General features: G+C 37.4%; 1 protein-coding gene across 2 annotated transcripts in view; it reads right to left on the bottom strand.

Annotated features, from left to right (window-relative positions):
• Positions 1-763: 763 nt before the first annotated feature.
• Positions 764-26,921, bottom strand: part of LOC126235692 (DNA excision repair protein ERCC-6-like) — a 119,631-nt gene continuing 93,473 nt past the window's right edge. Inside the window, exons 14-19 of one of the 2 annotated variants that reach the window (XM_049944433.1) lie at positions 26,749-26,859; positions 26,258-26,461; positions 25,957-26,127; positions 14,722-15,478; positions 9,937-10,141; positions 764-2,240 (exon numbers count right to left, since the gene is read on the bottom strand). In XM_049944433.1, the coding sequence (XP_049800390.1) occupies positions 1,772-2,240; positions 9,937-10,141; positions 14,722-15,478; positions 25,957-26,127; positions 26,258-26,461; positions 26,749-26,859 (1,917 nt within the window). In that variant the 3' untranslated portion in view covers positions 764-1,771. Of the gene's footprint in view, positions 2,241-9,936; positions 10,142-11,657; positions 11,794-14,721; positions 15,479-25,956; positions 26,128-26,257; positions 26,462-26,748; positions 26,860-26,921 lie in introns of those variants that run through there. The other variant, XM_049944435.1, reaches the window with a different exon arrangement.

Raw genomic sequence — 26,921 nt, 5'->3', positions numbered from 1 at the left:
AAATCTCTTGGAAAAGTGTCTTTATACTGTCAAGGATTACTTGGAATCATGTAAATATATAGATATATGTAAAAATTATCAACTGTGTTATTAAGTGGTTTAACAATGTATCTTTATGTTACAATGCCCATGAATTCCGATTATGATAATTCAAAATTTGTGTACCTATTGTATATAATTATGTTGACAACATCCGTACAATCCTGATTGTCTACAGATGGATAAATAAATAAATAATTAGGTAAACACAAAAGCTTCATGGAGATGCTCAGCCAACTCCAGTGACAGATGCTATAAGAGAGGTGTTCTACATCAGTGTGATTTACTGTTCAAAGTTTTAAGAGCAAAAACATTCTTAGAACAGTCAATCAATTGCTCCCTCCTCCAAATACCATGAAAAGATTATGAACATAAAATTAGAGAAATTTGAGTTTGCACAGAGACTTGTAATTGTCCTTCCAGCGAAAATTACTGGAACAGGAAAGTGGGGAAGTGACAATGGCACACAAAATACCCTATTTCACAAACTGTATGGTGGTTTGTGGGGTCTAGGTGTAGATGTATACCGTTAGTTGTTACCTTTACTCCTTTCATTACTCCAGCCAATGACTAACGTCAAACATTTAGAATGTGGACAAGGTGTAATATGTTTAAATGTGTTTGGGAATGAAGATTTGAAAGATTGTACATAACAAAATGCTTTTATTTCATTACAAAATTTACAACAATATTTATAAATTTATGTACAGCTTGTTTAACTTCAGTTTGCAGTTCAAAATCTTAGTTTGATAGCAATAAAATATACAGCTGCAACTCAACTGATGAAGTAGGAAATAAAGATATAGTGACAAAAAAATAATACTGATAATCTTTCTAACATCTCTCAGTAAAGATAAAAAATATTTTTAATTAATCTGTGAGTATAAATAAATTATAATATATATTCTGACTTATTTAATGGGCAAGGAAGAATTTAAAAATATATGGAGATTGACTAGAAGAAGGCAATTCTTATGAACTATTGCTCAGCAATAGTGTAGTGCACTGAATGCACTCCCATTTTATAATCCCTTCAAGTGACAAGTATAACTCTTTACTTCTTTTGATTTACACACATTTGGTGACAAATTTCACAACTTTTTATCCACTTGGGGGCCTATAGACTCACCATTTCTTGCAGAAGAACTTGAATATTGAAGAAGAAACTGGAGGAAATTTGTCTTTGACTTCAACCCTATAATAATACAAGTCTCGCAGTCATTCACCTTACTATTAGTGGGTTTCAATCCCTCTCTCTCATGTCAGTAGTTCTGCCATGTCGTGAGCAATTATGGATATGAGTACAGAAGTTCACAACCACATATGTTCAACAAAAATAAACATATACAAAATGCTAGATCACTAAAATCTTTTCCTTGTAACACAATAAAATTATAAAAATCCAGTTAAATAACAAAAGTCGATAAAACTACAATAGAATGTGAGACAATTTTTTTTTCAGTGTTGGTAAGACTGAGGACTGTTGAATCACAGTGAAAGAAGACTGGAGAATGACACGAAATAAAGGAAATGTGTGAATTCCTAATAACAAACAACCTTCTAACATTTACATCCTATGAACTGTGAAATATTTTTAAAATGCACAAAAATATAATGCATTACTCTTTGGAATGTATTGTACTGTTTTAACCCAAAGCTCCATGTGTTGCCCAAATAAAATAAAAATATAACTTTACAATCCTGACTGCGCTGTGATGAATAGTGGTTACAATTATGTCCACTTGAATTCTGCTCGTAACTTCCAGACACCTTCTCCACTTTGAGTCCTATGAAATTCACTTATTTCTTGCAGCAGGAACTTGAAAAGTGGAGAAGAACCAGGAGGAAGTCTGTCTTTGAACCTATCAACTATTTCCTGTGTTGAAGCTCTGCCATTTACTGCTGCTCCGTATGCTATGAAATTTCTAATGTCAGTCAACAGCTCAACATTTGGATCGTCACTCGATGTTGTTGGCTGCACTATTTGTTGCTGTCCTTCTTCTTGTGAATCATTAGCTGGTGTCAAAAGTCGATTACGGGCTCGAATGCGAGCTAGAAGCTCACCTGAAGACATATTTCCTTGTCCAGATTTTAGTTTGCCAGTGAATGCATTAGATGGTTTTGACTCTAAACCAGCTTTTGAAGTACTTGCCGGAGAGGAAGACATTTCTGCACTCTTCTTCTTCTTGCCAAATTGGAGACTGATAAAAAAGAGAAAAAGAACACAAATAATTATTTTGAAACATAAGAACTATTTCCTTATGCTTCCACTTGCTCAAATTGCAACACTACACATTTAGTACCAGAACAAGAAGAAATCCTCAGCCTAACCAGGTGTGATACCTATATCAAATTCAGTTTACTTCTTCTCTCCCTACGGGATAGAAGTGTCTAAACAAAATAATACATCTCATGAAGTCATAGCTTCAGCATAAATACTATGACAACTTTAGGGAAAAGCTGTGTGTTGCTATTTCTTCATCTAGTGGGCATAATAATGTGGCCAGTTATTAGCACAAGGTGGTAAATGAGCAGCGTGGTATCAAACAACATTGAGCAATATATAACTGTCACACATACCTTTATGTACACATATTTCATAAACCAGTGCTGAGTTTGTACTGAACGGAAATACTATGTTAATGATCAGCTTTTCAAGAAGTCACCCCACAATATATCAAATAATTTCAAATAAACAAATCACTTATCGCATTTTGTTGCAATAGTCTTCATGTCAGTGGAAACTGTGACGGGTGTGCAATGAATGGTGTCTACAACTATTGCCCAAGAAAACTGTTGTAATGTGTTACACAGGAAACTTTGAACTGTTGCCCTAGATATCAGAGAATTGCAGACATGGAATGAATGTCTATCCAGTAATGATGGTGCGGAACTTGTTCCTCTGGCAACATCCTTCACAGTTTTGCGAACAGTGTAATAAGTGACTTTCCTAAACTTTTCATGTTACGTAGTTCTTACAGTCAAGGTACAACAACAAAATCAGTCCAGATACCAAACTCACTGTCAATATTTCAATACTGGTATGTTAAAGCTTTGTCTTAAATTAAGCCAAATACTAAATTCACTGTCACTACTTCAATACTGGTTATCTTAAAGCTTTGTCATCAATCATTTCAGCATATAAATTTAATGGCACCTCATGCATTACTGACACTTATTCATTAGCTGTTACGAATCTATTGCTTTTTCAGCAACAGTGGGCCACAAAAATCCAAATAAACTCTTATTCAATGATTCATCATAGTTTATTTATATTCTGTGGTATAACCTGGTCATGAAGGAGCCCAAACCAATTGTCACTAGAAACTACTGTCCCATTTCATAATTTTACAATTAAAACTATTGTACCATTTCATAATTTTACAATTAATGTTTTTGTCAAAGTAATGAACTCAAACACATCTATGTAACTCTAGATCGTACCCTACTATTACTTTTTGTGAATCATCTCAGTTCTGTACTACAGTCTGATTAAATTACTTGACAGTTGACGTTCACATGTTGGAGGTGACTTCCTCCAATTACAGGGCTCTATGTCATGCCTGAAATGTTCACCACCGCCAAACTGCCACAACAAATGGTCTGTTAACTTCCAAATCCCTGTCTGGCTTTTCTTTTTCTCATGTTATGTTTGGAGCCCGAATCCTGGATCTGGCCCTTTTATTTCACATATGATAAAATACTCAAAACAACACACACTTACACCCAACGATGGTAATACAATATGCACAATTGCTACACGTAACTAGCCAAAGACTGCAGGATTCGTTCGCATAAGATGCAATTCACCTTCACATATTCAATTATCATAAGAGAGACTGCCTACGGCAGGTAAACTTCATACAACATTACACAAAACCGAAGATTTTGGAGGCAGAAAATGTTCGTTGCAACAGGTTTTATATATAAATAAATGTTTAAATGTTGTTATTGTGGTCTTCAGCCCGAAGAGTGGTTTGATGCAGCTCTCTATGCTATTATACCTTCTGCATCATCTCTGAATAACTACTGGAACCTACATCTTTCTCAGTCTGTTCACTGTATTCATCTCTTGGTCTCCCTCTATGATTTTTACCCCCCCACACTTCCCTCCAATACTAAACTGGTGATCTCTTCATATCTCAGAATTTGTCCTATCAACCAATCCCTTGTTTTTGTCAAGTTGTGCCACAAATTCCTTGTCTCCTCAATTCTATTCAGTATGTCGTCATTAGTTATTTGATCAACCCATCTAATTTCCAGCGTTCTTCTGTAGCATCACATTTTTAAAGTCTCTATAATAATAACTCTGTAATAAATTGTTTATCATCCATGTTTCATTTCCATACATGGCTACACTCCAGACAAATACCTTCAGAAGAGATTTCCTGGCGCTTAAATCTATATTCAACATTAACGAATTTCTTGCCACTGCCAGTCTACAATTTGCATCTTCTCTACTTTGGCCATCACCAGTTATTTTGCTACCTAAATAGCGAAATTCATCTACTACAGCAAGTGTCTCATTTCAAACCTAATCCTACTCCAAATTTTTCTTTGGTTTCCTTTACTACTTGTTCAGTATAAATACTGAATAACATGGGGATATGCTACAACCCTGCCTCACTCCCTTTTCAACCACTGCCTCCCTATCAATCACGACCATCAACTCTTATAACTATGGTCTGGTTTCTGCGCAAGTTGTACATAGCGTTTTGTTCCCTGTATTTTAGCCCTGCTACCTTCAGAATTTCAAAGAGTGTATTGCAGTCAAGTCAGTATTGCCTTGCATGTTCCTACATTTCTCTGGAATACAAACTGATGTTCCCAAGGTCTGCTTCTACCAGCTTTTCCATTCTCCTGTAAAGAAATTGTAGTAGTATTTTGCAACAATGACTTATTGAACTGATTGGTAATTTTCAAATCTGTCTGCAACTGCTTTCTTTGGAGTTGGAATTAGTACATTATTCTTGAAGTCTGAGGGTATATCGCCTGTCACACACATCTAGCACACCATATGGAAGAGCTCTGCCAAAGCTATCTGTAGTTCTGATGGAATGTTTTCTACTCCTGGGGCCTTGTTTCAACTCAGATCTTTCAGAACTCCGTCAAATTCCTCTTACAGTATCATATTTCCCATCTCATCTTCATCAACTTCCTCTTCCCTTTCTGTAATATCGCCTTCAAGCCTTTCTGTAATATCGCCTTCAAGTTCATCTACCTTGTATAGACCCTCTATATACGCCTCCCACCTTTCACTTCTTTTCTTAGGACTTGTTTACCATCTGAGCTCTTTGATATTCATACAGCTACTTCTGTTTTCCTCAAAACCCTCTTTTAATTTTCCTGTAGGTGGATCTACCTTTCTCCTAGTGAAATATGCTTGTAAATCCTTACATTTGTCCTCTAGCTATCCCTGCTTAGCAATATTGAACTTCCTGTCAACTTCATTTTCTAAATTTTTGTATTCCCTGTAGCCTGCCTCATTTGCTGCATTTTTAAACTTTCTCCTTTCATCAATTAAGTTCAGCATCTCTTGTGTTATCCATGGATTCCTACTAGACCATGTCTTTTTACCTATTTGATCCTCTGCTGCCTTCCATATTTCATCTCTTAATGATACCCATTTGCTTTCTAATGTATTCCTTTCCCCTGTTCTAGTCAAACATTGAATGATGCTCCCTCTGAAGCTCCCAACAACCTCTGGTTCTTTCAACTTATTCAGGTTCCATCTCCTTAATTTCCAACCTTTTTCCTATTTCTTCAATTTTAATTTACACTCCATTACCAATAAATTGTGGTCACAGTCCACATCTGTCCCTGGAAATGTCTTACAATTTAAAATCTAGTTTCTAAATCTCTGTCTATTATATAATCAATCTGAAACCTTCCAGTGTTGCCAGGTCTCTTCCACGTATAAAACCTTCCCTTATGATTGTGAAACCGTGTTAAAGATGGTTAAATTTTGCTCTGTAGAAAATTCTGCCAAGTGACTTCCTTATCAATTCCTTTCCCTCAGTCTATATTCACCTACTATTTTTCCTTCTCTTCCTTTTCCTGCTATTCAATTCCAGTCACCCATCACGATTAAGTTTTTGTCTCCTTTAACTATCTGAATAATTTCTTTTATCTCATCATACATTTCTTTAATCTCTTCATCATCTGCAGAGTAGTTGGCATGTAATCTTCTACTACTGTGGTAGGCATGGCTTCGTGTCTATCTTGGCTATGAAAATGCATTCACTATGCTGTTCATAGCAGCTTACCTGCATTCCTATTATCTTATTCATTATTAAACCTACTCCTGCATTACCCCTATTTGATTTTGTGTTTATAACCCTGTATTCACCTGACCAGAAGTCCTGCCAGCTAACTTCACTGTTTCCCACTACATCTAGCTTCCATAAATAAATGTAACAACATAATCTCAACTTCCTCTACAGTGCAGTGGTAATGCCACAGTCTATGGTGTAAAAGTATAAAAGTTCGAATATCGCCAGGTGATAATTTGTTTTATTTTTTAAATCTTTGCCAAAATGACTCTGATTATTATTATTTTCAATTAACTGGTTACAGTCTAATTTTTTACTTTTAATCTTTTGGTGCATCATTTTCATCAGTGTACTGAATGTTTTATTTGCTCTTATATTTCTTCCTGTTATTCTTCTTTCTTTTGGAATCTGCTTGTGCCGCCTATAACCTGTAACTGAGTTCCAACCGGGACTGCTCATCAGTCGGTATCGCGCCAGTTCGTGTAGCAAAAGTGAGAAGTTACAGCCCGCTTTTAGCACTAAACCAATTTTTTTTTTGTCTTGAGTTTGTTCATACAGGTCAACTTTAAAAGTCATGAGCAAAGCGAGCGTAATTAATAGTTCTGCCACAGGTAACTGACTGCTGTTTACTCGGATATATTGCACGTCAAGAGGTTGTAGTTAGCTTAGGACACGAGTGTAAATTCAAGGCTATAAAACACAATGTCTGCATTAGTTCAATCACCGGTCATTTAAAATCAGCTGCAGACATAGTATCTCACATTCCTGTCGTACCTGATGGCACAACATTGCCCCACGTTACTTGAACAGCATTTCAGAACTTGTGAAGTAACCAGCCACATTTGTGTGTCTCCTTTAACCAAGTGGTAGCCGAAGTGGCAACACTGTACTGTCTTTAAGTGACAGATGTCAACTATCAAGTAATTGAAACAGACTGTAGTCTTGCTTGAGAGCAAGTTAATTTTAGAAGTAACTATTAACATTTCTTTTTCACACTCCTATTCCATTTACAGATTTGTAATTAGGAACTAGTATGTCACAAAAGCAGATCTCAATGTCATGAATATGCACACCTTAAGGCCTTCACCATCTTGGAAGGTCCAGAATACATAAAACTTAGTAACATCTGTCATTAGTAGTCCATTCTTCCAGTTTCAAAATTTCGTACAGCATTCTCAATTCCACAACAAAGTCAGTATTTGTAGGACATTTCTATGCTGTTCAGATGGAAGCATTGTATCTACCAGCTATTTGTATAAAATGAATTGCTGTCATGTATGAAAGTATGACTAAGTATGTGTCAGACAAAATCAAGATAGCTTCTTTAGTATGACAGAGATTGCTTTCATGCAATTCTGATTTTTTTTTGCAAAAATTAATGATACTAAGCAGCAGGATATGTTATACTGCTCATAAACTTGAGATAAACTTTTTGGACTATATCAAAACATACACCAAAAAGAAATTTCATAACTCCCTGCAAATCCTAAATATAAGCCCACAGCTATTTGTTAATCTACAAGGAAGTTTTGGCAGTTCGAGTAGTTAAGCAATGCAATGCAATGAGCAGCAATCAGACTGATAAGTCTCTGCATATTAGCCTTGACTGAAGGTGTAGGTTATATTACACCATCTGATGTTTACTAACTGCAGAAGGAGAGATAATTTTCGTATGTGAAGTATGTACGATACAAACATTCCAAGTCACTGCCTTACATGTTCCGTTATTTGGATAAGTGCAGCTCATGGTTACAGGCTCTGAGGTGGAGCCATCCCAAAACACAGAGTGTACATGAAGACCGGGAACACTTTCAATTATTTACTGCACAGGAACCAAACATTGAACAGGTATCATACACATGTCATTTTGAAAAGAAACCCTGAAAGGTTTTTTTTCTGCCATGTACACTGCCACAGCATAGTCTGGTAATTTGCCCATAGTCAGCGCTCATCGCAAACATGGCAGGTTCAGGTGCGGTGCGAGCTTTCTGTGTGTTGGAGTTCAACAAAAACAAGTGTGCTACAGCAGTTCAATGGATGTTTAGAACAAAGTGCGATAAGAAGCCACTAACAAGGAAGACCATTTACCACTGACACAACAAATTCGTTACGACTGGTTGCTTGTGGCCAGCAAAGAGAAGCGGACGTCCCAGTGTGAGAGAAGTGACGTGGAGTGCGTGCTACAGACGGGGACAGCTGTTTCATGAAATGGCCTCCCCAGTCACCAGATCTCACTCTGTGTGACTTTTTTCTTTGGGGACAAATTAATGATCTGGCGTATGTGCCTCCTCTACCACGTGATGTAGCAGAGCTCCGGGAGAGAATACGGGAAGCGACTGCCACAGTCTATGATGCCATGCTGGGACGGGTATGGCAAGAATTCGATTACCGTATTGACATCTGCTGGGTCACTCATGGTTCACATATCGAATGTTTGTAAAAATACTTTCAGAGCTTCTCTTCAAAATGCAATATGTATGACATCTGTACAATGTTTAGTTCTTGTGCAATAAATAACTGAAAGTGTTCCTGGACTTTATGTACACCCTGTACATATTAAAATATGTTTCTCCATAACTGATTACAGAATTTAAATATCAGTATGCATTTTGAATATTTCACATATGAATTTACATAACGTGAGTGGATGCTCCATCTTGAAATGCAGGTTAAGCTTTATGTAGTAGAGGTTTGGGGGCGTGGCTTAACAGAGTACAGCTCTTATAGGCTTCCTGAAGGCTCAGTCCCTTCAGCCTGGCAATTGTTAAGTCATGTACAGATAACACGCATAACTTAGGAGAAATCACATGAGGTTTTGTTGGAGCTCATATTTGGTGGGTTTTATACATGGTTTTATACTACAATAACACCCTGTGAATAAATGTTGTTTCAAAGCACTAGTACTATCAGGACCTCTTGAAAACATGTCATTACTGATACAATTTGTACAAGGAAAATTATGGGAAATGTCTTATTGGTGATTAAAGATTTTTTGTATTTCATTGTTTAGATATGATAACTTGCATATTATGAAAGTGTGCCTTACAGCAATGGTGCATAGAAGATATATAAAAAATGCACCATATTTGTATGATTTTTTATAATTAAATGTCAGTTAATATGATAATGGCAACTAGGACATCATACATTATGAGACACTTACATCTGCCACGTCATGATGATGTACAACAACAAGGGTATTGGGATGGATGCATTACGTGTTACACACCAGTTTTCTGTGCTTTTTTAAATATGTAAATCGTGTGTGTTAACTATTGGGAGTATTGGTGTTCATATAAATTACTCAACAATATGTGACTAGCAACATTCATTTCCTGTAACATATTTAATGAAGATACCCATCATAAAAACATATTAGCTTCGAAATGACAAGCCAAAAACAGAATTCTAATCACACAAAAACATGCCTAGGACAGAGAGAGAGAGAGAGAGAGAGAGAGAGAGAGAGAGAGAGAGAGACCAGCAGCTATGCTCCAATACAAGACTTAGTTGAGGTATTAATGTCCTCATATACAGAACATAGATGAACATCCAAGTAGTTACGTAGCTTACTCTAAATTCCACAACAACAGAATAAAATTCTATGAAAGTAAACAAATGGTACCATGGCTTTTTCCCAGGAACTCGAATGACACCATGCTGCCCTGTCCATGTAGGCATACCCAGACCAGCATTGAAACACTGCTGCCGTGATTCCTTCAGTGCTTTAACTGCTTCCTTTGCTACACGCTGAGCTTCACCCTCTACCAATGAGTAATCTGCTTCACTGCCTTCCATTATGCGATCGTGATGTAATGCTGTTTGCAGTCCTGCAAAATGGCATTAAAATTAATCGTCTTCAGTATAATAATGCTTGACATTTGATTATGAATGATGATAGATATTATATCCAGACACAAATATTTATAGCTTGCAGAAATAAATCTTCATTGAATTTTAAAAAATGAAAATGGTTGTTAGCATTGATTTAGCCATTACTTTGGTTCTATCCCATCTCAGCTTTCCTACTACAGTGCCGCAACATTTATCAAACCATACCAGTAAAATGTGGCTGTTGGTGTCGTGGCTGAATTGGAACTGGCATACACAAAGTATTGCCGTCTCTGACAGCTCAGAAAATACACTTCTGCTTTGAGAGATAATTGGCATGCACACTTCACGAATATTTCCATGGCAAATTTCAGCCAATTGTGCCTTTGCCCTGCACTGGTGCAGGACAGATTTGATATTGTTAATTTAAGGGGTGGCTGGACACCCTTCCTGCAGCCACCCTATTAAGCCCCCTCCCCTCAGACAAAATAAATGTACCCCAACTGTCTTTGTGTACACCGTAACTGGGGCAGGACTTGGGTACCAGTTCATATTCACCTTGTGGGATATAGGAAAGCACCTAAAAACCACATCCAGGCTGTCCAGCATACCGACTCTTGTTACTCCCTGCCCCGGAAGCAACACTGTAACACACATGGCAAGATAATATAATATTTTCAAGAATTCTGTAGAGGATTGCTTCAGTACTTCTTTGGCTTTCTTTCCAAGCAATCCATTTCCAGTGCTCCCAAGATATTTCCAAACAACTTGCCGACTTTTTTTTTTTGTATGAAAATAATGAGCTTCTATTACAGAATAAAGAAAAAAGGGACTGCAGAATTCTCATGGATGTTATGGAGCACTCCATAAGACTATCCTAAGCAACGATGTAGAATTCCTAGTGCTCCTAAAATGTGCAACATAGCATGTGTTCACAATCAGCCAATCTTCAAGGAAACCTATACTTAACCCTACAACGCCAACACACAATTTTTATTGCTTTTAACATGAAAGTGTAGCAAATGGAATAGATAACACTGAAAAAATTAGGTATCAGTTTCTTAAATTTTCAACTCTTTTGTTACTGTTACCTTAACAATTCAAGAAAGTAATAATGCTACAATGCCTAGGAAAGATAGTGCTAGGTTAAGAATATGATGACTGGCTGGAGAAACAAAAATGATAGTGTAATTGTAGAACTCTTCATTTTATTTTTGAATCCCTGTATACAACAACTTTTTGTTCTACATTGACTGTGCTGCTTGAGTGAACACATTGGCAAATACATCAGATGACATATATGTGTAATATTAACTTTAATGGATCTACAGTAATATAATAATGAGAAACAATGATCTGCAAAATAGATTAGATTAAGTAATCATAATACTTGTTTCATTTTTTGTATAATTTAGCAATAACTAGTTATTATGTTCAACCATGCAAGATAAAATGTTAACCACATTTAAAATGTGCCAAGTTAGGTTAAATAAAAAGTTGAAACCTACCAAGAATGACAGTGTCAGTAATCAGGCAGCAGCTGTTATGCCGCACTTTTGGATGTAGTCAAAAGTGGCATTATCACTAACCAATGTTAACGTCACGCAAAGTTATGATTGTCATCTTGACCTCTGTGGGCAGTTTGTGGGAGCTACAGAAAGATGATGCAATCTGTAGACATTAGATGAACTAGCAAAGGCCATACAGTTCCATAAAACTTCCAAAATAAACAATAATATGAAACTTTAAAATAATGATTACTTGGCCAATATGGGTTGAAGTAAGTCATCATTGTAATATCATACAATATTGTGGCTTAGTGTCTCTACACATTGCATATTTAAGAATTACTGGTTTAGTTCCCACTCTGAGTGGGTCTTGCGTGAGAAGATCACTCTGGCAGTTTCACATGTAAGAAAGTTAACTTGGTAAAATGGAATTAGCACTTTTTGTTTAGCGGAGTCAAGCCAACCAGCTGGCTTCCACACCGAATTGCACACTGTGTGTGAGGTTCAGCACGTGAGGTAGCTGTTACCCCCATCTGGTAGCCGGCAGTCCCGCAGGCCGTCTAGCAAACTTATGGTGAACCTTACTCCGTGTGAGATGGGGTTAAAGCAACATAATCCTCTACACGGTGGCAACAGCTGCCAGTTTACAATTAATGCTCATCACAATCACAATGGGAGAGGGGGTTAGAGAGGGCCACCCTTAATGATTTTCTTTGATTCAATGTTTTAATAAAAAGAAGGTTTTATCTACACTCGTTTTCATTTTTAAATCTATCTAGTGTAGCGTTTCAATGAGCTCATGACTCTTGTTTCTGATCCCTGACTAACACATAAAGTATTTGTCACCGAGTTTTATATCAAAACTGACACAGCCATCACTTTATAAAAGTTCATTCTTGTTTATTTTTCTCATTTTCCCAAATAATGATCTTAAGATGTTTCCACTTCATTCTACAATTATTATCATATTCAATATCCTAAGTTATATCACACCCATGATACTGCCTCTAAAAGTCTGTCTTGGGCATTTTTTGTGTCAAAAAAGTATAATTTAATTTTTTTCAGTTGTACTAAAAATTTCCAACTTCCATGAACTGTGAGCCTTGTCTCTGGTGGAGTGACTTGCGTGCCACTGAAATACTGATAGCTGTACCACAGGTGCAACAACAACCTAGGGGTATCTGTTGAGAGGCCATACAAACATGTGGTTCCTGAAGATGAGCAGCAGCCTTTTATTACTTACAGGGGCTGCAATCTGGATGATTGACAGATCTGGCCTTGTAAACAACCAAAACGACTTTGCTGTTAACGGTGCTGCAAATGGCTGAAAGCAAGGGGAAAGTACAGCCACAATTTTTCCCAAGGAAATGCAGCTCTACTACACGGTTAAATGATGATGGCATCCTCTTGGGTAAAATAATCCTCCATTTGGATCTCTAGACAGGGACTACTAAGGAGGATGTCATCATCAGGAGAAACAAAAGTGGCATTCTATGGATAGGAGCATGGAATGTCAGATCTCTTAATCACACAGATAGGTTAGAAAATTTATAAAGGAAAATGGGTAGGCTGAAATTAGATATAGAGGGAATTAGTAAATTTTGTTGCCAGAAGAAATAAGACTTGCGGTTTGGTGAATACAGGGTCATAAGTAAAAAATAGGGGTAATCCAGCAGTAGGTTTAATAATGACTAAGAAAATAGCAGCTGTTGCCACTGTGTAGAGGATCACGTTGCTTTAACCCCATCTTGCACGGAGTAAGGTTCACCAAAAGTTTGCTAGATGGCCTGCATATTGATGAACAGCATAATGAATGCGCTATCTTAGCCAAAATAGGCACGGAGCCCACACCTGTCACAGTTGTACAAGTTTATATGCCAACTAACTCTGCAGATGATGAAGAGATGGAAGAAATATATCATGAGTAGAAGAAATTATTCTTATAGTTAAGGGAGACGAAAATTTAATTTTGATGGGCGACTAGAATTCGATAATAGTAACCAATACATAAATTGCAACAATTTAGCACTCAAACACAGTAAACCTATCATCCTGTTGGGTACCTGCATTGCATATTCTGGGACGAAAAATTGTACCCAAAATGTGAAGGAAGGTTCGTAAACATCTGAAGTGACAATTTTTGAGACCCTCTTGCAAAAAGGGGTCAATGACAAAGCACACTCCTCAACCAACTGTAGCACAGTTCTGGCCTTGTCAAAAGCACAGTTATCCTATTGGAAGATGTCAGTACTAACAAGGAAGATATCAAGCATGAAGGGATACAGATGGTGAACAATAATGCTCACATAGTTGACAGCTGTCATGGTGTGTTTGATCTCTACTACAGGTGAACGTCACGGCCATAGCATGTACTGCCCCCACCAGTGTGTGTATGTGATGCTGTGCCGAACAGCTGAGAGCCTGGATAGTGGTGTATCTGGACATAACAAGAAACATAGAAAGTCGTCAGATTAGGCAGCATATTTCCACTGATCCACAGTCCAATTTCAATGAAACTGTACTCACTGCCATCATAACTGACAATGTCAGGAACCTGGCAACATGTTAGGGTCGTCTGCTGCAGAGCCCCACATTCAGTAGTGTGAACAGGACAGTGTGCTTTGTGACAGTTATGCCTGCACCACACATAGTGTTTTATACAGCGTGCAGGCTCTGACCTCCACATTCTGTGGTCAAGTGTTGATGTCCAACACCTTGTTGCCTAGTCGTGGATTCGTTTCTTTCAACCACACTCGGTGGTAGTAGCATGCGACCATCTGACCAGTTCCACTGTTGCCCTTTGTTGACATCACTAATGTCAGCGGTTTCCCCATTTTTGGCCTGTATCACTGCTAGAATGATTCCCAATTCACCTCTGATCCAGTTACATAACTGCCTTCCATGTCATGTGCCTACTATGTGTAATGTTAATTAAATTAGGGAATGTTCAGAAAGAATTCAGAATAACAATAAATATGTGACTACGAAACAGCCCAGAATTTGCAACAAGTTTTCAAACAAAAATTAAATTCTTTTTCGTAATATTTCAAATGTATAAAAAGCAAATGTACCTGACTTTTTGAAGAGTTGTTTCAGCACATAATCATCTTGCTGAGCATGAGTATCTTCTTCATCAGAGGGTGTTGATGGTTTTGTTTCACCTTGACCAACAAGATGTGGAACTCTTTCTCCTTCAAATACATCTGAATGTTTCTTTTTATGCTTATGTTTGTGTTTATGTTTCTTCTGTGATTCTTCTCTCTTGTGTTTCATTGCTTTCTCTTTTATTTTGCTAGAAGAGTGCTCTGCATCAACATTTATAACTATTTTTCTATCAGTCCCCTCTTCCTTTAATGCATTTATGTTATCACCCAGATTCTGCATACATGAATCTTCCATCTTACTAGAATGTCCTTTTTCAAATTTGGTTTTCTCCAGCTCAACTTGTTTACTGATAAATACTTCATCTTGGTCTTTCTCACCCAAACTTGAAAATGTACTGTTGTCATTCTCTTTTTGATTATTCTGCAGCAGTTGTGATGTATTTTTAGTGTCAGATGCTTCTTTAATCTGTGATTCTTTTTCACTCTGTTCTTTACTGGCACCAGGACTAGTGGGAGTTCCACCAAAGTTTGTTCCAGCGGAGCTCCCTATCTTTTTGCTTAGTTTCTGGGCTAATTCTTTCATATAATTTAACTTGGACTGAGAAAGTGGGACTGACAAATCACTTTTATGATAATCTCCTGGTTTTCTGGGAACCACACTATCACTGTATTTCTGCATTTTGTGATTCAGTATCTTCTTATCCTTCTTTAAGTTGACTTTCACCTGAAATTAACACAATAAATTAATTCGTGGTGTAACTAACTTACAGATTCACACATTAATTTGAAAGTCATAACAACACACAAACCTTACTTAAACAATAACCCCCCCCCCTCCTCAAACACACATACTTGGTGAATATATACGCATAGCAAAATTATTTTCTGATTCACAATTATATGCCTGAATCAACATCTATCTGTGAACCACTGTGAACTGCATGGCAGATGGTACTTCTGATTTTACCACTGATTTTACCGGACTATCAATGGCTAAGGGAGTGGTAAATAGGAATATTTAGTATATTCCTAGAGTCCTCACTTAATACTAGTTCTTGACGCTAAGCAAGTAAACATCTGCAGGGTAGATGGCATCTTATCTTGAGGTGTTTGCCAGTTACAGTTTATCAGTACTTCTGTGACACTCTCCAACAAGAGGACAGACGGGGGGCAGGGGGGACGATGACAACAACACAACACCTGTAATCATTAATGTTGCCCTCCTTTGTTTACATTCAACAGCCTCAATTATTCTATTTGGTAAGAGTGGCACATACTTGAGCAATATTCTAAGATGGATGCATATGTGTCCTGTAAGTAATCTCTTCTGTACACTGAGTGCATTTTCCTTATATTTTAACAATGGTCTGAAGCATGTCAGTCTTTAGCTACACTTGAGCCTTTGTGATCGTCCCAATTCATATTCCCACAAATTGTATTTGTATTAGTTGACTAATACCAGTTGTGATTCATTGATTTTGTGGTCACAGGATGCTGTGTTTTTCTGAAGAACTCACCGAACATTTATGAACCTTTAAGGAAAACTGCCAGCCTTTGGAACACTTTGAAATCTCATCTGATTGGATATTTGTGCAGCTTTTTTCAGATAGTACTTCATTACAGATAACTGCACCTTCTGCAAAAATCTGACGTTACAAGTAATACTGTCAGACACATAATAGTAAGAATCACAGCACACTTCCTGGGGGCATACCTGAAGTTATTTCCATGAAGAAATCATCAATTTAATAAAAAAAAAAAATTCATTTGACTACCCCACATAATCATACTTTCAATATGCATAAAGAAATATTGTATCCAACTGACTAATTTGGTTTACAACTTCCAGCAAGAGTTACATTCTCACAAGAACAATATTTTCGGAATTTGTATTGGGTGGCATAGTGGAGGTAACTTTGTTTGAGATGCCTTCTTATGTTTGAGGTCATACCTCAATAGGTATGGAAAGGGGAGGCTGGCAAAGCTTACAGGTGAAGTGTAGCGGGTGGTGGTGGGATCACTTTTGGAAAAATTCCTGTAGTACTTGATGTTAGAGCTGCACCTTCTTTTGGACTGAAGTTAGCTGAAAGGTAAATCTGCTCAAAGAAAGTCCATCTAACAAAGGGATCATCTTCAGAGGACGTCATGTTTCCAAGTAGAGAAGGAATTGGCTTATTTCATCAAAATATAAAACGTATTAGAGATAGTTAGTGAACTGCTGATAGATGTTAACTCTGAAATTATTGGTATGTCGGAGCACCACTTAAATAATTTGACAATTCAGAGACTTCCTTTACCAGGTTACAGATTAGCTGGCTGCCTTTCAAGGAGTTCCTTGCAGGGTGGGGGAGTAGTTATGTAAGTAAAAAACAATATTACATTTGAGTCCATAGACGTATCACGGCACTGCACTGAACAAATATTTGAGTGCAAGTGCAGTTAAATTTAGTGGAACTAAACTTCTAATTGTTGTTGTTTATAGATCCCCTGACTCTGACTTCAGAGGATTTCTGCTCAAGCTAGAGGGGGTTCTTGATTCACATTGTAGGAAGTATCAGAAATTAGTTATAGGTGGTGACTTCAATACAAAATTTTTATATGATGGTGCAAGAAAAAGGCTGTTGGTAGACCTCCTACATTCATATGATATGATGCAGACAGTGTTTCTTCCAACTAGGGTGAACGGGAACAGTAGCACAGCCATAGACAATATTTTTATTCATTCTTCATCACTAGATGGGCATTCTAGATGGCCATGATGCACAAATTTTAACACTAAAAGGCTTCTGTACTAAAAAAAAATGTCACATATAATTACATACTATGTAGGCAAGTTAATCAATTGGCATCAGAGATTTTTTTAAGCCTTGTCAAGGAACAAGAGTTGCACGATGTTTATAGTGCCAATAGCACTGATGACAAATATAATGCTTTCCTTAATACATTTCTCATGCTCTTTGAGGGTTGCTTTCCATTAGAATGTTCTAAACGGGGTACTAGCAGTAAAAGGCAACCAAATTGGGAAATATATGAAAATGTTAGAAGTAGTCACAATCAAGCTACAGTAGCCCGTTACAGGATGAAATTAAAACCATATGGTCAGATGTAAAGGAGGTGTCTGGTCAGCAGCACAAGATTGATGATGTAAAATCAGTTCGTAGTAAAAATATTTCTGTTACTGATAAATCAGGTATATGTACAGAATTTAACAATCACATTCTGAGCATTGCTGGTGAATGAAATAAAAATTTAGTTTCTACAGGGAATCTTATAAATCTATTGGCAAATGCCTTTCCGAGATCGGCGTCTGAAATACTCCTCTGTGATACAGACAAGGGGGAGATAGAGTCAATAATTAAATCGCTGAAGACTAAGGACTCTCATGGATATGACTGAGTGCCTAGCAGAATACTAAAGTAATGTGATGCACATGTTAACACTGTACTTAGCCATATTTGTAATTTTTCCTTTACGAATGGTCAGTTTCCTGAACAATTAAAGTACTCAGTAGTAGGGCCACTTTTTATAAGGAAGCAAGGGATAATGTGGACAATTTTAGACCTATTTCTATGCTGCCAATGTTTGCTACGGTTATTGAAAAGGCTTTGTATGTAAGGCTTATGGATCATTTTATATCACATAATTTGCTATCAAATGCTGTATTCTTTTTTCTCTGTGAGGTACTGGATGGATTAAACAAAAGGTTTTGAATGCTAGGCATATTTTTTTATTTAACGAAGGCAATTGATTTTGTTGATTACAAAATATTGCTCCAGAAGTTGGACCATTACAGAATACGGGGAGTAGCTCACAATTGGTTCACCTCTTACTTTAACAACAGATAGCAAAAGGTCATTATTCACAGTATTGGGAATGGCTGTGAAGTGGGGTCTGAGTGGGGTACGGTCAAATAGGGGGTGCCCCAGGGACCAGTGTTGGGGCCATTCCTGTTCCTTATTTATATAAATGATATGCCCTCTAGTATTACGGGTAACTCTAAAATATTTCTGTTTGCTGATGACACTAGTTTGGTAGTAGCTGATGACACTAGTTTGGTAGTAAACAATGTTGTATGCAACATTGGCTTGGTTTCAAGTAGTGCAGTTCATGACATAAGTTCATGGGTTGTAGAAAATAAACTAATGCTAAATCACAGTAAGACACAGTTCTTACAGTTTCTTATACACAATTCAACAACACCCAATGTTCTAATTTTACAGAATGGGCATATGATTAGTGAAACTGAACAGTTCAAATTTGTAGGTGTTCAGACAGATAGTAAACTGTCGTGGAAAGCCCACATTCAGGATCTAGTTCAAAGACTTAATACTGCCATTTTTACTATTCGAACAGTATCTGAAGTAAGTGATCATTCGACATGAAAATTAATCTACTTTGCTCATTTGCATTCGCTTATGTCATAAGGTATTATATTGTGGGGTAACACCTACCATTCTGAAAGGATATTTTTGGCTTAGAAACGGGTGGTTCAGGCAATAAGTGGTGTAAGTTCATGAACCTCTTGTCGACCCCTGTTCACTGGCCTGGGTATTTTGACATTGGCCTCTCAATATACATACACCAAAAAATGTTTTGCCTCACCTCAGCCATCAGAGTTCCGGAACCTGTACAGAAAATTGGATCATTTCCGCCCTTTTTATTACTCATGGAAACCACACATTGCATGTTGTACCACCATACAGTGAGACCTTCAGAGGTGGTGGTCCAGAATACTGTACACACCGGTACCTCTATTACCCAGTAGCACATCCTCTTGCATTGAGATGCATGCCTGTATTCATCGTGGCCTACTATCCACAAGTTCATCAAGGTACTGTTGGTCCAGATTGTCCCACTCCTCAACGGCGATTCGGTGTAGATCCCTCAGAGTGGTTGGTGGGTCACGTCGTCCATAAAGAGCCCTTTTCAATCTATCCCAGGCATGTTCGATAGGGTTCATGTCTGGAGAACATGCTGGCCACTCTAGTCGAGCGATGTCGTTATCCTGAAAGAAGTCACTCACAAGATGTGCATGATGGGGCTGTGAGTTGTCATCCATGAAGATGAATGCCTGCCCATATGCTGCAGATATGATTGCACTATCGGTCGGAGGATGGCATTCATGTATCATACAGACATTACTGTGCCTTCCATGACCACCAGCGGCCCCACACAATGCCACCCCAAAACAGCAGAGAACCTCCACCTTTCTGCACTCGCTGGACTGTGTGTCTAAGGCATTCAGATTGACCAGGTTGCCTCCAAACATATCTCCGATGATTGTCTGGTTGAAGGTATATGCGACACTCGTCGGTGAAGAGAACGCGATGCCAATCCTGAGCAGTCTGTTCGGCATGTTCTTGGGCTCATCTGTATGTGCTGCATGGTGTAGTGGTTGCAAAGATGGACCTCGCCACGGATGTTGCGAGTGAAGCTGTGCATTACACAGCTTATTGCGTGCAGTTTGAGTCATAACACGACGTCCTGTGGCTGCACGAAAAGGGTTATTCAACATGATGCTGTCAGAGTTCCTCCAAGCCATAATCCGTAGGTAGCGGTCATCCATTGCAGTAGTAGCCCTTGGGCGGCCTGAGCAAGATATGTCATTGACAGTTCCAGCCTGTCTGTATCTCCTCCACGTCCGAACAACATCGCTTTGGTTCACTCCGTGACGCCTAGACACTTGCCTTGCTGAGAGCTCTTCCTGGCACAAAGTAACAATGTGGACACGACTGAACCATGGTACTGATCTTCTAGACATGGGTGAACTACAGACAATATGAGCTGTGTACCTCCTTCCTGATGCAATGGCTGGAACCGATCAGCTGTCGGACACCTTCCATATGATAGGCACTGCTCATGCATGGTTGTTTACATCTTTGGACGATTTTATTGACATCTCTGAATAGTCAAAGGGACTGTTCTGTGATACAATATCCACAGTCAACATCTATCTTCAGGAGTTCTGAGAACAGGGCTGATGCAAAACTTTTTTGATGTGTGTGTGTATATTCTTTACTGTCGTTTCTTGTTAACAATATCAGCTTATTCCCACGAATAAGCAGCTTTCACTCAGTTAATACTCAGCAGAAATCCAACCTGCATTTGGATCGGACTTCCTTAACTCTTGTGCAGAAAGGTGTGCAGTATACTGCTGCATCCATTTTCAATAAGTTACCACAAGATTTTAAAAATCTTAGCAGTAATCCACGTGCTTTCAAACTGAAACTGAAGAGTTTCCTCCTGGGTCACTCATTCTATTCTGTTGAGGAGTCCCTTGAAAAATTAAGCCTATTCATATTCTGTATTGTTGATTGCGTTTACTTAAACTTATGGCTTGATGTTTTTTGAGTTCATAAACATTTTATTTTTATCTGTTATTACTTTTATGTTGTAATGTCATGTACTGACACATTCCATAACCTTGGAGATTTGCTCCTCAATTTGGTCCTATGGAACTTGACGTGCAAATAAAATAAAATAAGTATGTTCTAAGATTCTGCAGTAGATCTATATGAATGATCATGGATGGTAGTTTTGTGAATCACTTCTGCTATCATTCCTGCAGATAGTTGTGACCCGTGCTTTCTTCTGATCACTGGGCACTGTTTGTTTGTTTGAGTGATCTATGATATATTATGGTTACAAGAGGGTAACTTAGTTACACCCTTTGAGCCTTGTCCAAGTTTTACAATTTCAGCTATTTCTCAATGTCATTGACACTAATATTATTGCACACACATTTAAATTGGTATGAGAATTAAACTGAGGCAGTACTCTATGTATTGCTTCATAAAGTAATATTTGAAAATGGAGATCAGTATTTCTACTTTTGCTTTGCCACCTTCAATTTTGGTTTTCTTATTCCAAGAATGTCTGGATGTTAATTTTGGCTTCACTGACCACCATTAGATACAACCAGAATTTCTCTGGGTTTTATGAGATACGTGATTGCAGAATATAAAATAAACTAAAATGTTCAAGAATACATAGAGATCTGAGCAGGATGAAGTAATTGTGACATTCGACAGATATCATGTGAAAGAACTTGCTCCCCCTTCTAGCAGCAGTTTATCGCAGGCTGCTAGACCAACAAAGGGTACTAAACAATGAAAAAACACAAGTTAATCCCTTTCCAAGAATAGTTGGCAGACAGATTCACAAATTATAGGTCTATATTACTTACATAAATCTGGTGTAGAATTACAGGACATGTTTTATGCTCAAGCTCAATGATGATTTTGTAGAAAAAAAAATATCCTCCCTGATAATCTAGAGAAAGGTGGCTATGTTGATGCTGTGTTCCTTGACTTCCAGAAGCCACTGGATATAGTTCCACATTGTCATTTAATGAACAAAATAAAAACTCACTGAATAACATAACTGTTTCATGACTGGATACAGGATATTCTAGCAGGAAGAACTCAATACACTGTTCTTAACAGGGAGAAACTGACATACATAAATGTAATTCTGAGAGTATCCTACGTGTGTCTTATAACACTGTTACTGTTTACAGTATATGAGTGTTTAGGAAGCTCACAGTGACAAGGCTATAGTGAAACACAGCTACTGATGAAAAATCAATGGCAACAAACACAATGGTAAAATACTGTAGTGCAGCTGTTCGGCATGATCTAAAGCGGAATGACCACATAAAACAAACTGTAGGAAAGGCATATTACCAGTGAGATTCACTGGAAGAAGCTTTAGGAAATGGAATTCATCCATGAAAGAAATGCCTAACAAAACACTTGTATGGATGATTCTTGAATGTTGCTGATCAGCCTGAGATCCTTACCACATTGGATGGATAGATAGATAGATAGATAGAGAGAGAGAGAGAGAGAGAGAGAGAGAGAGAGAGAGAGAGGACCCAATGAAGAGCAGTTAGTTCATCAAATGATCTTTTAGTAAGTGCAAAACTGTTATGAAGATGTTCAATGGAATCCAGTGGCAGTCCTACAAGAGAGGCACTGTGCATCACGGAAAGGTTTACTGTTGCATTTCCAAGAGAGTAAGATCGAAAAAGAGTTTGGAAGCACATTATTGCATTGCCAAGAGAGTAAGTTCGAAAAAAAGTTTGGAAGCACATTACTTCCTTCCACATATGTCTTGCATGTGGAAGTTTCATGACACATTTGTTCTCCCTATAAAACATTCATAACTCGAGGAGAGAAGAGGTGAAAATATAAAAATCCAGAAGAGCCCTCTACCACACCCCCAAAGGTGGCTTACAGAGCACAGATTCTGTTATGGTGGTCACTGAAGGATTCTTATATCGACCTGTTACCAGAGAAACTTGTTCCATTCCGCAACTCTCTGATAACAGCTAAAAAGGACAGTATCTTGTGTCAAACATACGAATGGCACGTTGCACTGAACATATGTTACTACTCATTTCTGCATGTACTTCCTAAGAGGGACCTACTCAAGCATTATGTCACACACAATTTCAAATCTTTACTAAACTTTTTCACATTGATGACCCCCCCCCCCCCCCCCCCGAAAATGATGAAAAGAAAAAAGTTCATCCCTTACCAAGTTTTTGCTGTTCCTGTAGTAAAACTTCAGTAACAGACATTTATTACTTCTTTTCTACCAAATCTATTTGGATTTGTCTGCAGACAGTATCCATGTACATCACTGAATGTGCCTGCAAAATTATGTCACTGTATGGCAATAGTTTGGAAGGAATAATCTTATAGGCATACAGATGCATGAAAAACTTGCTTGATATGGACTATATTCATCCCGTTTCACAATGAAAGCACTTAGCAACTTCCAACAAACTCTCTCTCTCTCTCTAACACATTAACTCATTTGTAAAGTAATCAGATGTTGGAAGCTATTTTATACACGGGAGCTTCATTTTTAAAGAATCAATGGTTTACAGGTTTCTCTCTCTATGTCAAGAGTTACATATATGATATTCACTACCACAACCCCCCTCCACACACACACAACCAATTATAATATGTAGATGATTGTAATTCATTATTACTTTCTTCCAAAATCATGCAAAGTTAGTTCACAGAAATGTTTAACTATTTGCTGCAGCACTTGTATATTTCCTGTCTTATAATCTAATATCTTTGCTGTTTTGCTTCAGTCAGCAAACAAATGGTATAAATTTATTTTGATTTTTCTTCTGGCACATTTTAATGAATATGTAAGACACATTACTGGAAAATTTTTGAGATTCCACGAGAGGTGAGGCATGAGCTAAATTGTGAATGAAGTAAGGAGGGAGAATAATCTTTTCAGTTATTTTAATATCTTTCTGTTGTAGTTTCTTGTGTTGAATTTAAAGAAAAATTATAACTGCTCATGGAGGAAAAGAAGAAGAAGAAGAAGAAGGAGGAGGAAAAAAAATTACAAGGAGCCTAAATTCATTTCTGTAAAAGAAATATTAATATATATGCACTGACAATTTTTGTCGGCTGCATGGCAAGCAACAATATTCATTAAAAACAAGTCTCTGTTTAAACAGTATGTATATCATTGCGGTCAAGTGGACATTAAGCTAGCAGTTGTCAATACACAGCTGCCATGGAATAAAACTGGATGACCAGTAGCTTTACTCCCAAACACTGACTTTCCTGCTGATCCATTAATTAAAACTATGCAGTTACAAATGGCAACTGTATAAAGCTATGTAGTGACAAAATTAATAAAGTGTTCAGATTTAACAGTAGCTTATATCTGCCAATGTACACCATGACTGGATCCATGTTTCAGAAGATTGTTCTTCACAATGGAATCTATGAAACACAATAAATTAATGAATGACTAGAGTAATGGAAAGTCCTGGTAGAATTTAAATAACTGACAGAGTAAAGCTAACCACTCATTGAACAGTACAGGTGCTGAGCAGTGAATGGCACATAAACAACATTTTGGAGTGACACACACACACACACACACACACACACACACACACACACAGAGAGAGAGAGAGAGAGAGAGAGAGAGAGAGAGAGTGTGCACGTGATCACATGCTTCATATCTTGCTTTACGGGATTCATTCAAAAGCTAAGAATGTCTTCAATCTTGTTTCTGCACCGATGATTCAGTGCCTCTACTATTTGGCAAATTGTTACCTTTACTCATTAAATTATTTATGAATGAATAAAGTGTTTCAGTAATAAAGTGCACAGAACCTCAGGAATTCTGCAAATATTCATGTAATATATTTTCAAAACATGAAGAAAAATTGTAGGCACTAATAAACTATATTACAAAAGAAGTATTTGAAAATGAATTATTTATGAGATCGTAAAGAATACCTATACTTTGTTGAAGCAACAGTGCTTTATTCCAGAATATAACATCTGAATGTGCCTTTGTCTTGTTTATGCTAAAAGTTCACCAGAAATTTAGCTTGCTTGATGCAGCAAATGTGACTGACACTCATACTCTGCACATGAAGCACAGAAGAATAGGATGTTCTGATACAGTTTTCCAATGTCTAAGATTTGTGAAAAAGGCACCATCTGGTGTAAGATATTATGTAATTTGAATCTAGCATATTTTGAACAAGCAATATAGGTTTTATTTGACAATGAGTATGAATATGTGGACAATGACAATACCAAGTGCTTCATTTTGTGTTAAATTTTTGGTCATTCTCAAGTGCTGCACTGGTTTACAGAAGGGAAGAAAGTTAAGGTACAAGCACATGCGTAGTAAAATATTGCTATATTCACACGAATTAATGAATTATGAACATTTTACTGACACAGAGTTCAATCACTATTATTCTGCAACACAGATGGTACTGCACATTCAAGCAATTAGTGTATTACACCACCTTAAAAAACAAAGTCATCTGCAATTACCTTCAAGCCTCAAGTGTGACAATTTCAGCAATGGCCACTTACACTCAATTCTGGCAATCTTAAAATTAAATAGTCATAAGCTTTGGATATTCTACTAGGAACGGGAAAGGTGATTTATGGGAGATTGGGGACATGTGACCAATAACACTCCTTACACAGAAACTTCAAAGTGATGAACTGAACTAAATACAAGAAATTTTCTATCAATGCTAGTCACCTTAAACAAAACTGCAATGAGCCATATAACCTTACCACAATTAACTGCGGCCCTCAATTACAACTTATACCACTACTGGTATATAGTTTGTATAATTCCTGTAGATAATAAAGAATAATTGTCCCTACTGTGGTTGCCACTTACTTCAGAACCTGTGCCAGCAAAGATGGCGGAGGTTTCTGTACTTCCTTCTACATCTGTTTCTTTTAGTGTGAATAGTTCAAACAGATCATTAGACTTGAAGAATCGTCTTTGTCTTGGATCCTGTAGGACTTTATTGGTAAGAAACTGCTTAAAAATCTGGCGGTGGTAAACCTAGTCAAAAGACATATTAAAAAGTATTTAGAGGAATATAATTCTAACAATCAAAATAAAACAAGGAAAAATCATTATTCTCAGAAATAATTAGTCCTCAAAAGAAAGCTCAAAATCTCAAGCGACAAACCTTCTCTTCTATTGTACCAGCTGTCACTAGCCTGTACACTGTAACATTGTTCTGCTGACCAATTCGCCATGCTCGTTCCCTGGCCTGAGTGTCAGTGGCCGGATTCCAGTCTGGATCGTAGATTACCACTCTATTGGCTCCAGTAAGATTTACACCTAGGCCACCAACACGTGTTGTTAGCAAGAACAGGAAGTATGATTTGTCCTATTCAAACATAAGAGGTCTTCTTGTAAGTAAACAATTCCATAGATTAATAAATCAATTAATATCAAATTCAGATTAACTAAAATTATTATACTCCAACAACTAATAAAGAGTTAATACTGAATATTTGTTATTGGAACAAGTGAGGGATGCAAGTTCATTACAGCAATACATTCAAAGAAACACTTCACAACACTAATTTTACAAAAAAAGTTTTTCACGTATCTAGCACTTGAATCAAATGATTCAGATTATGTATGTTATGAGAATATGAAGTCACCATTCACCTCATTGTACTTTGTTATAAGTGGCTGTCGTGCTGCAATTGATGTACCACCATCCAACTTCAGGTACTTATATCCTTGCTTCTGAACAAATGATTCCAGAACACAAAGCATCTAGAAAAGAAAGTATGACAGTCAATAGTACAATAGCAACAATAAAACACTAGCACTTCACA

The sequence above is a fragment of the Schistocerca nitens genome, chromosome 2 (assembly GCF_023898315.1).
Source record: "Schistocerca nitens isolate TAMUIC-IGC-003100 chromosome 2, iqSchNite1.1, whole genome shotgun sequence".
Classification (NCBI taxonomy): domain Eukaryota; kingdom Metazoa; phylum Arthropoda; class Insecta; order Orthoptera; family Acrididae; genus Schistocerca; species Schistocerca nitens.
Note: the sequence above shows the minus strand (reverse complement) of the source record. Positions and strands in the feature narration are given on the sequence as shown.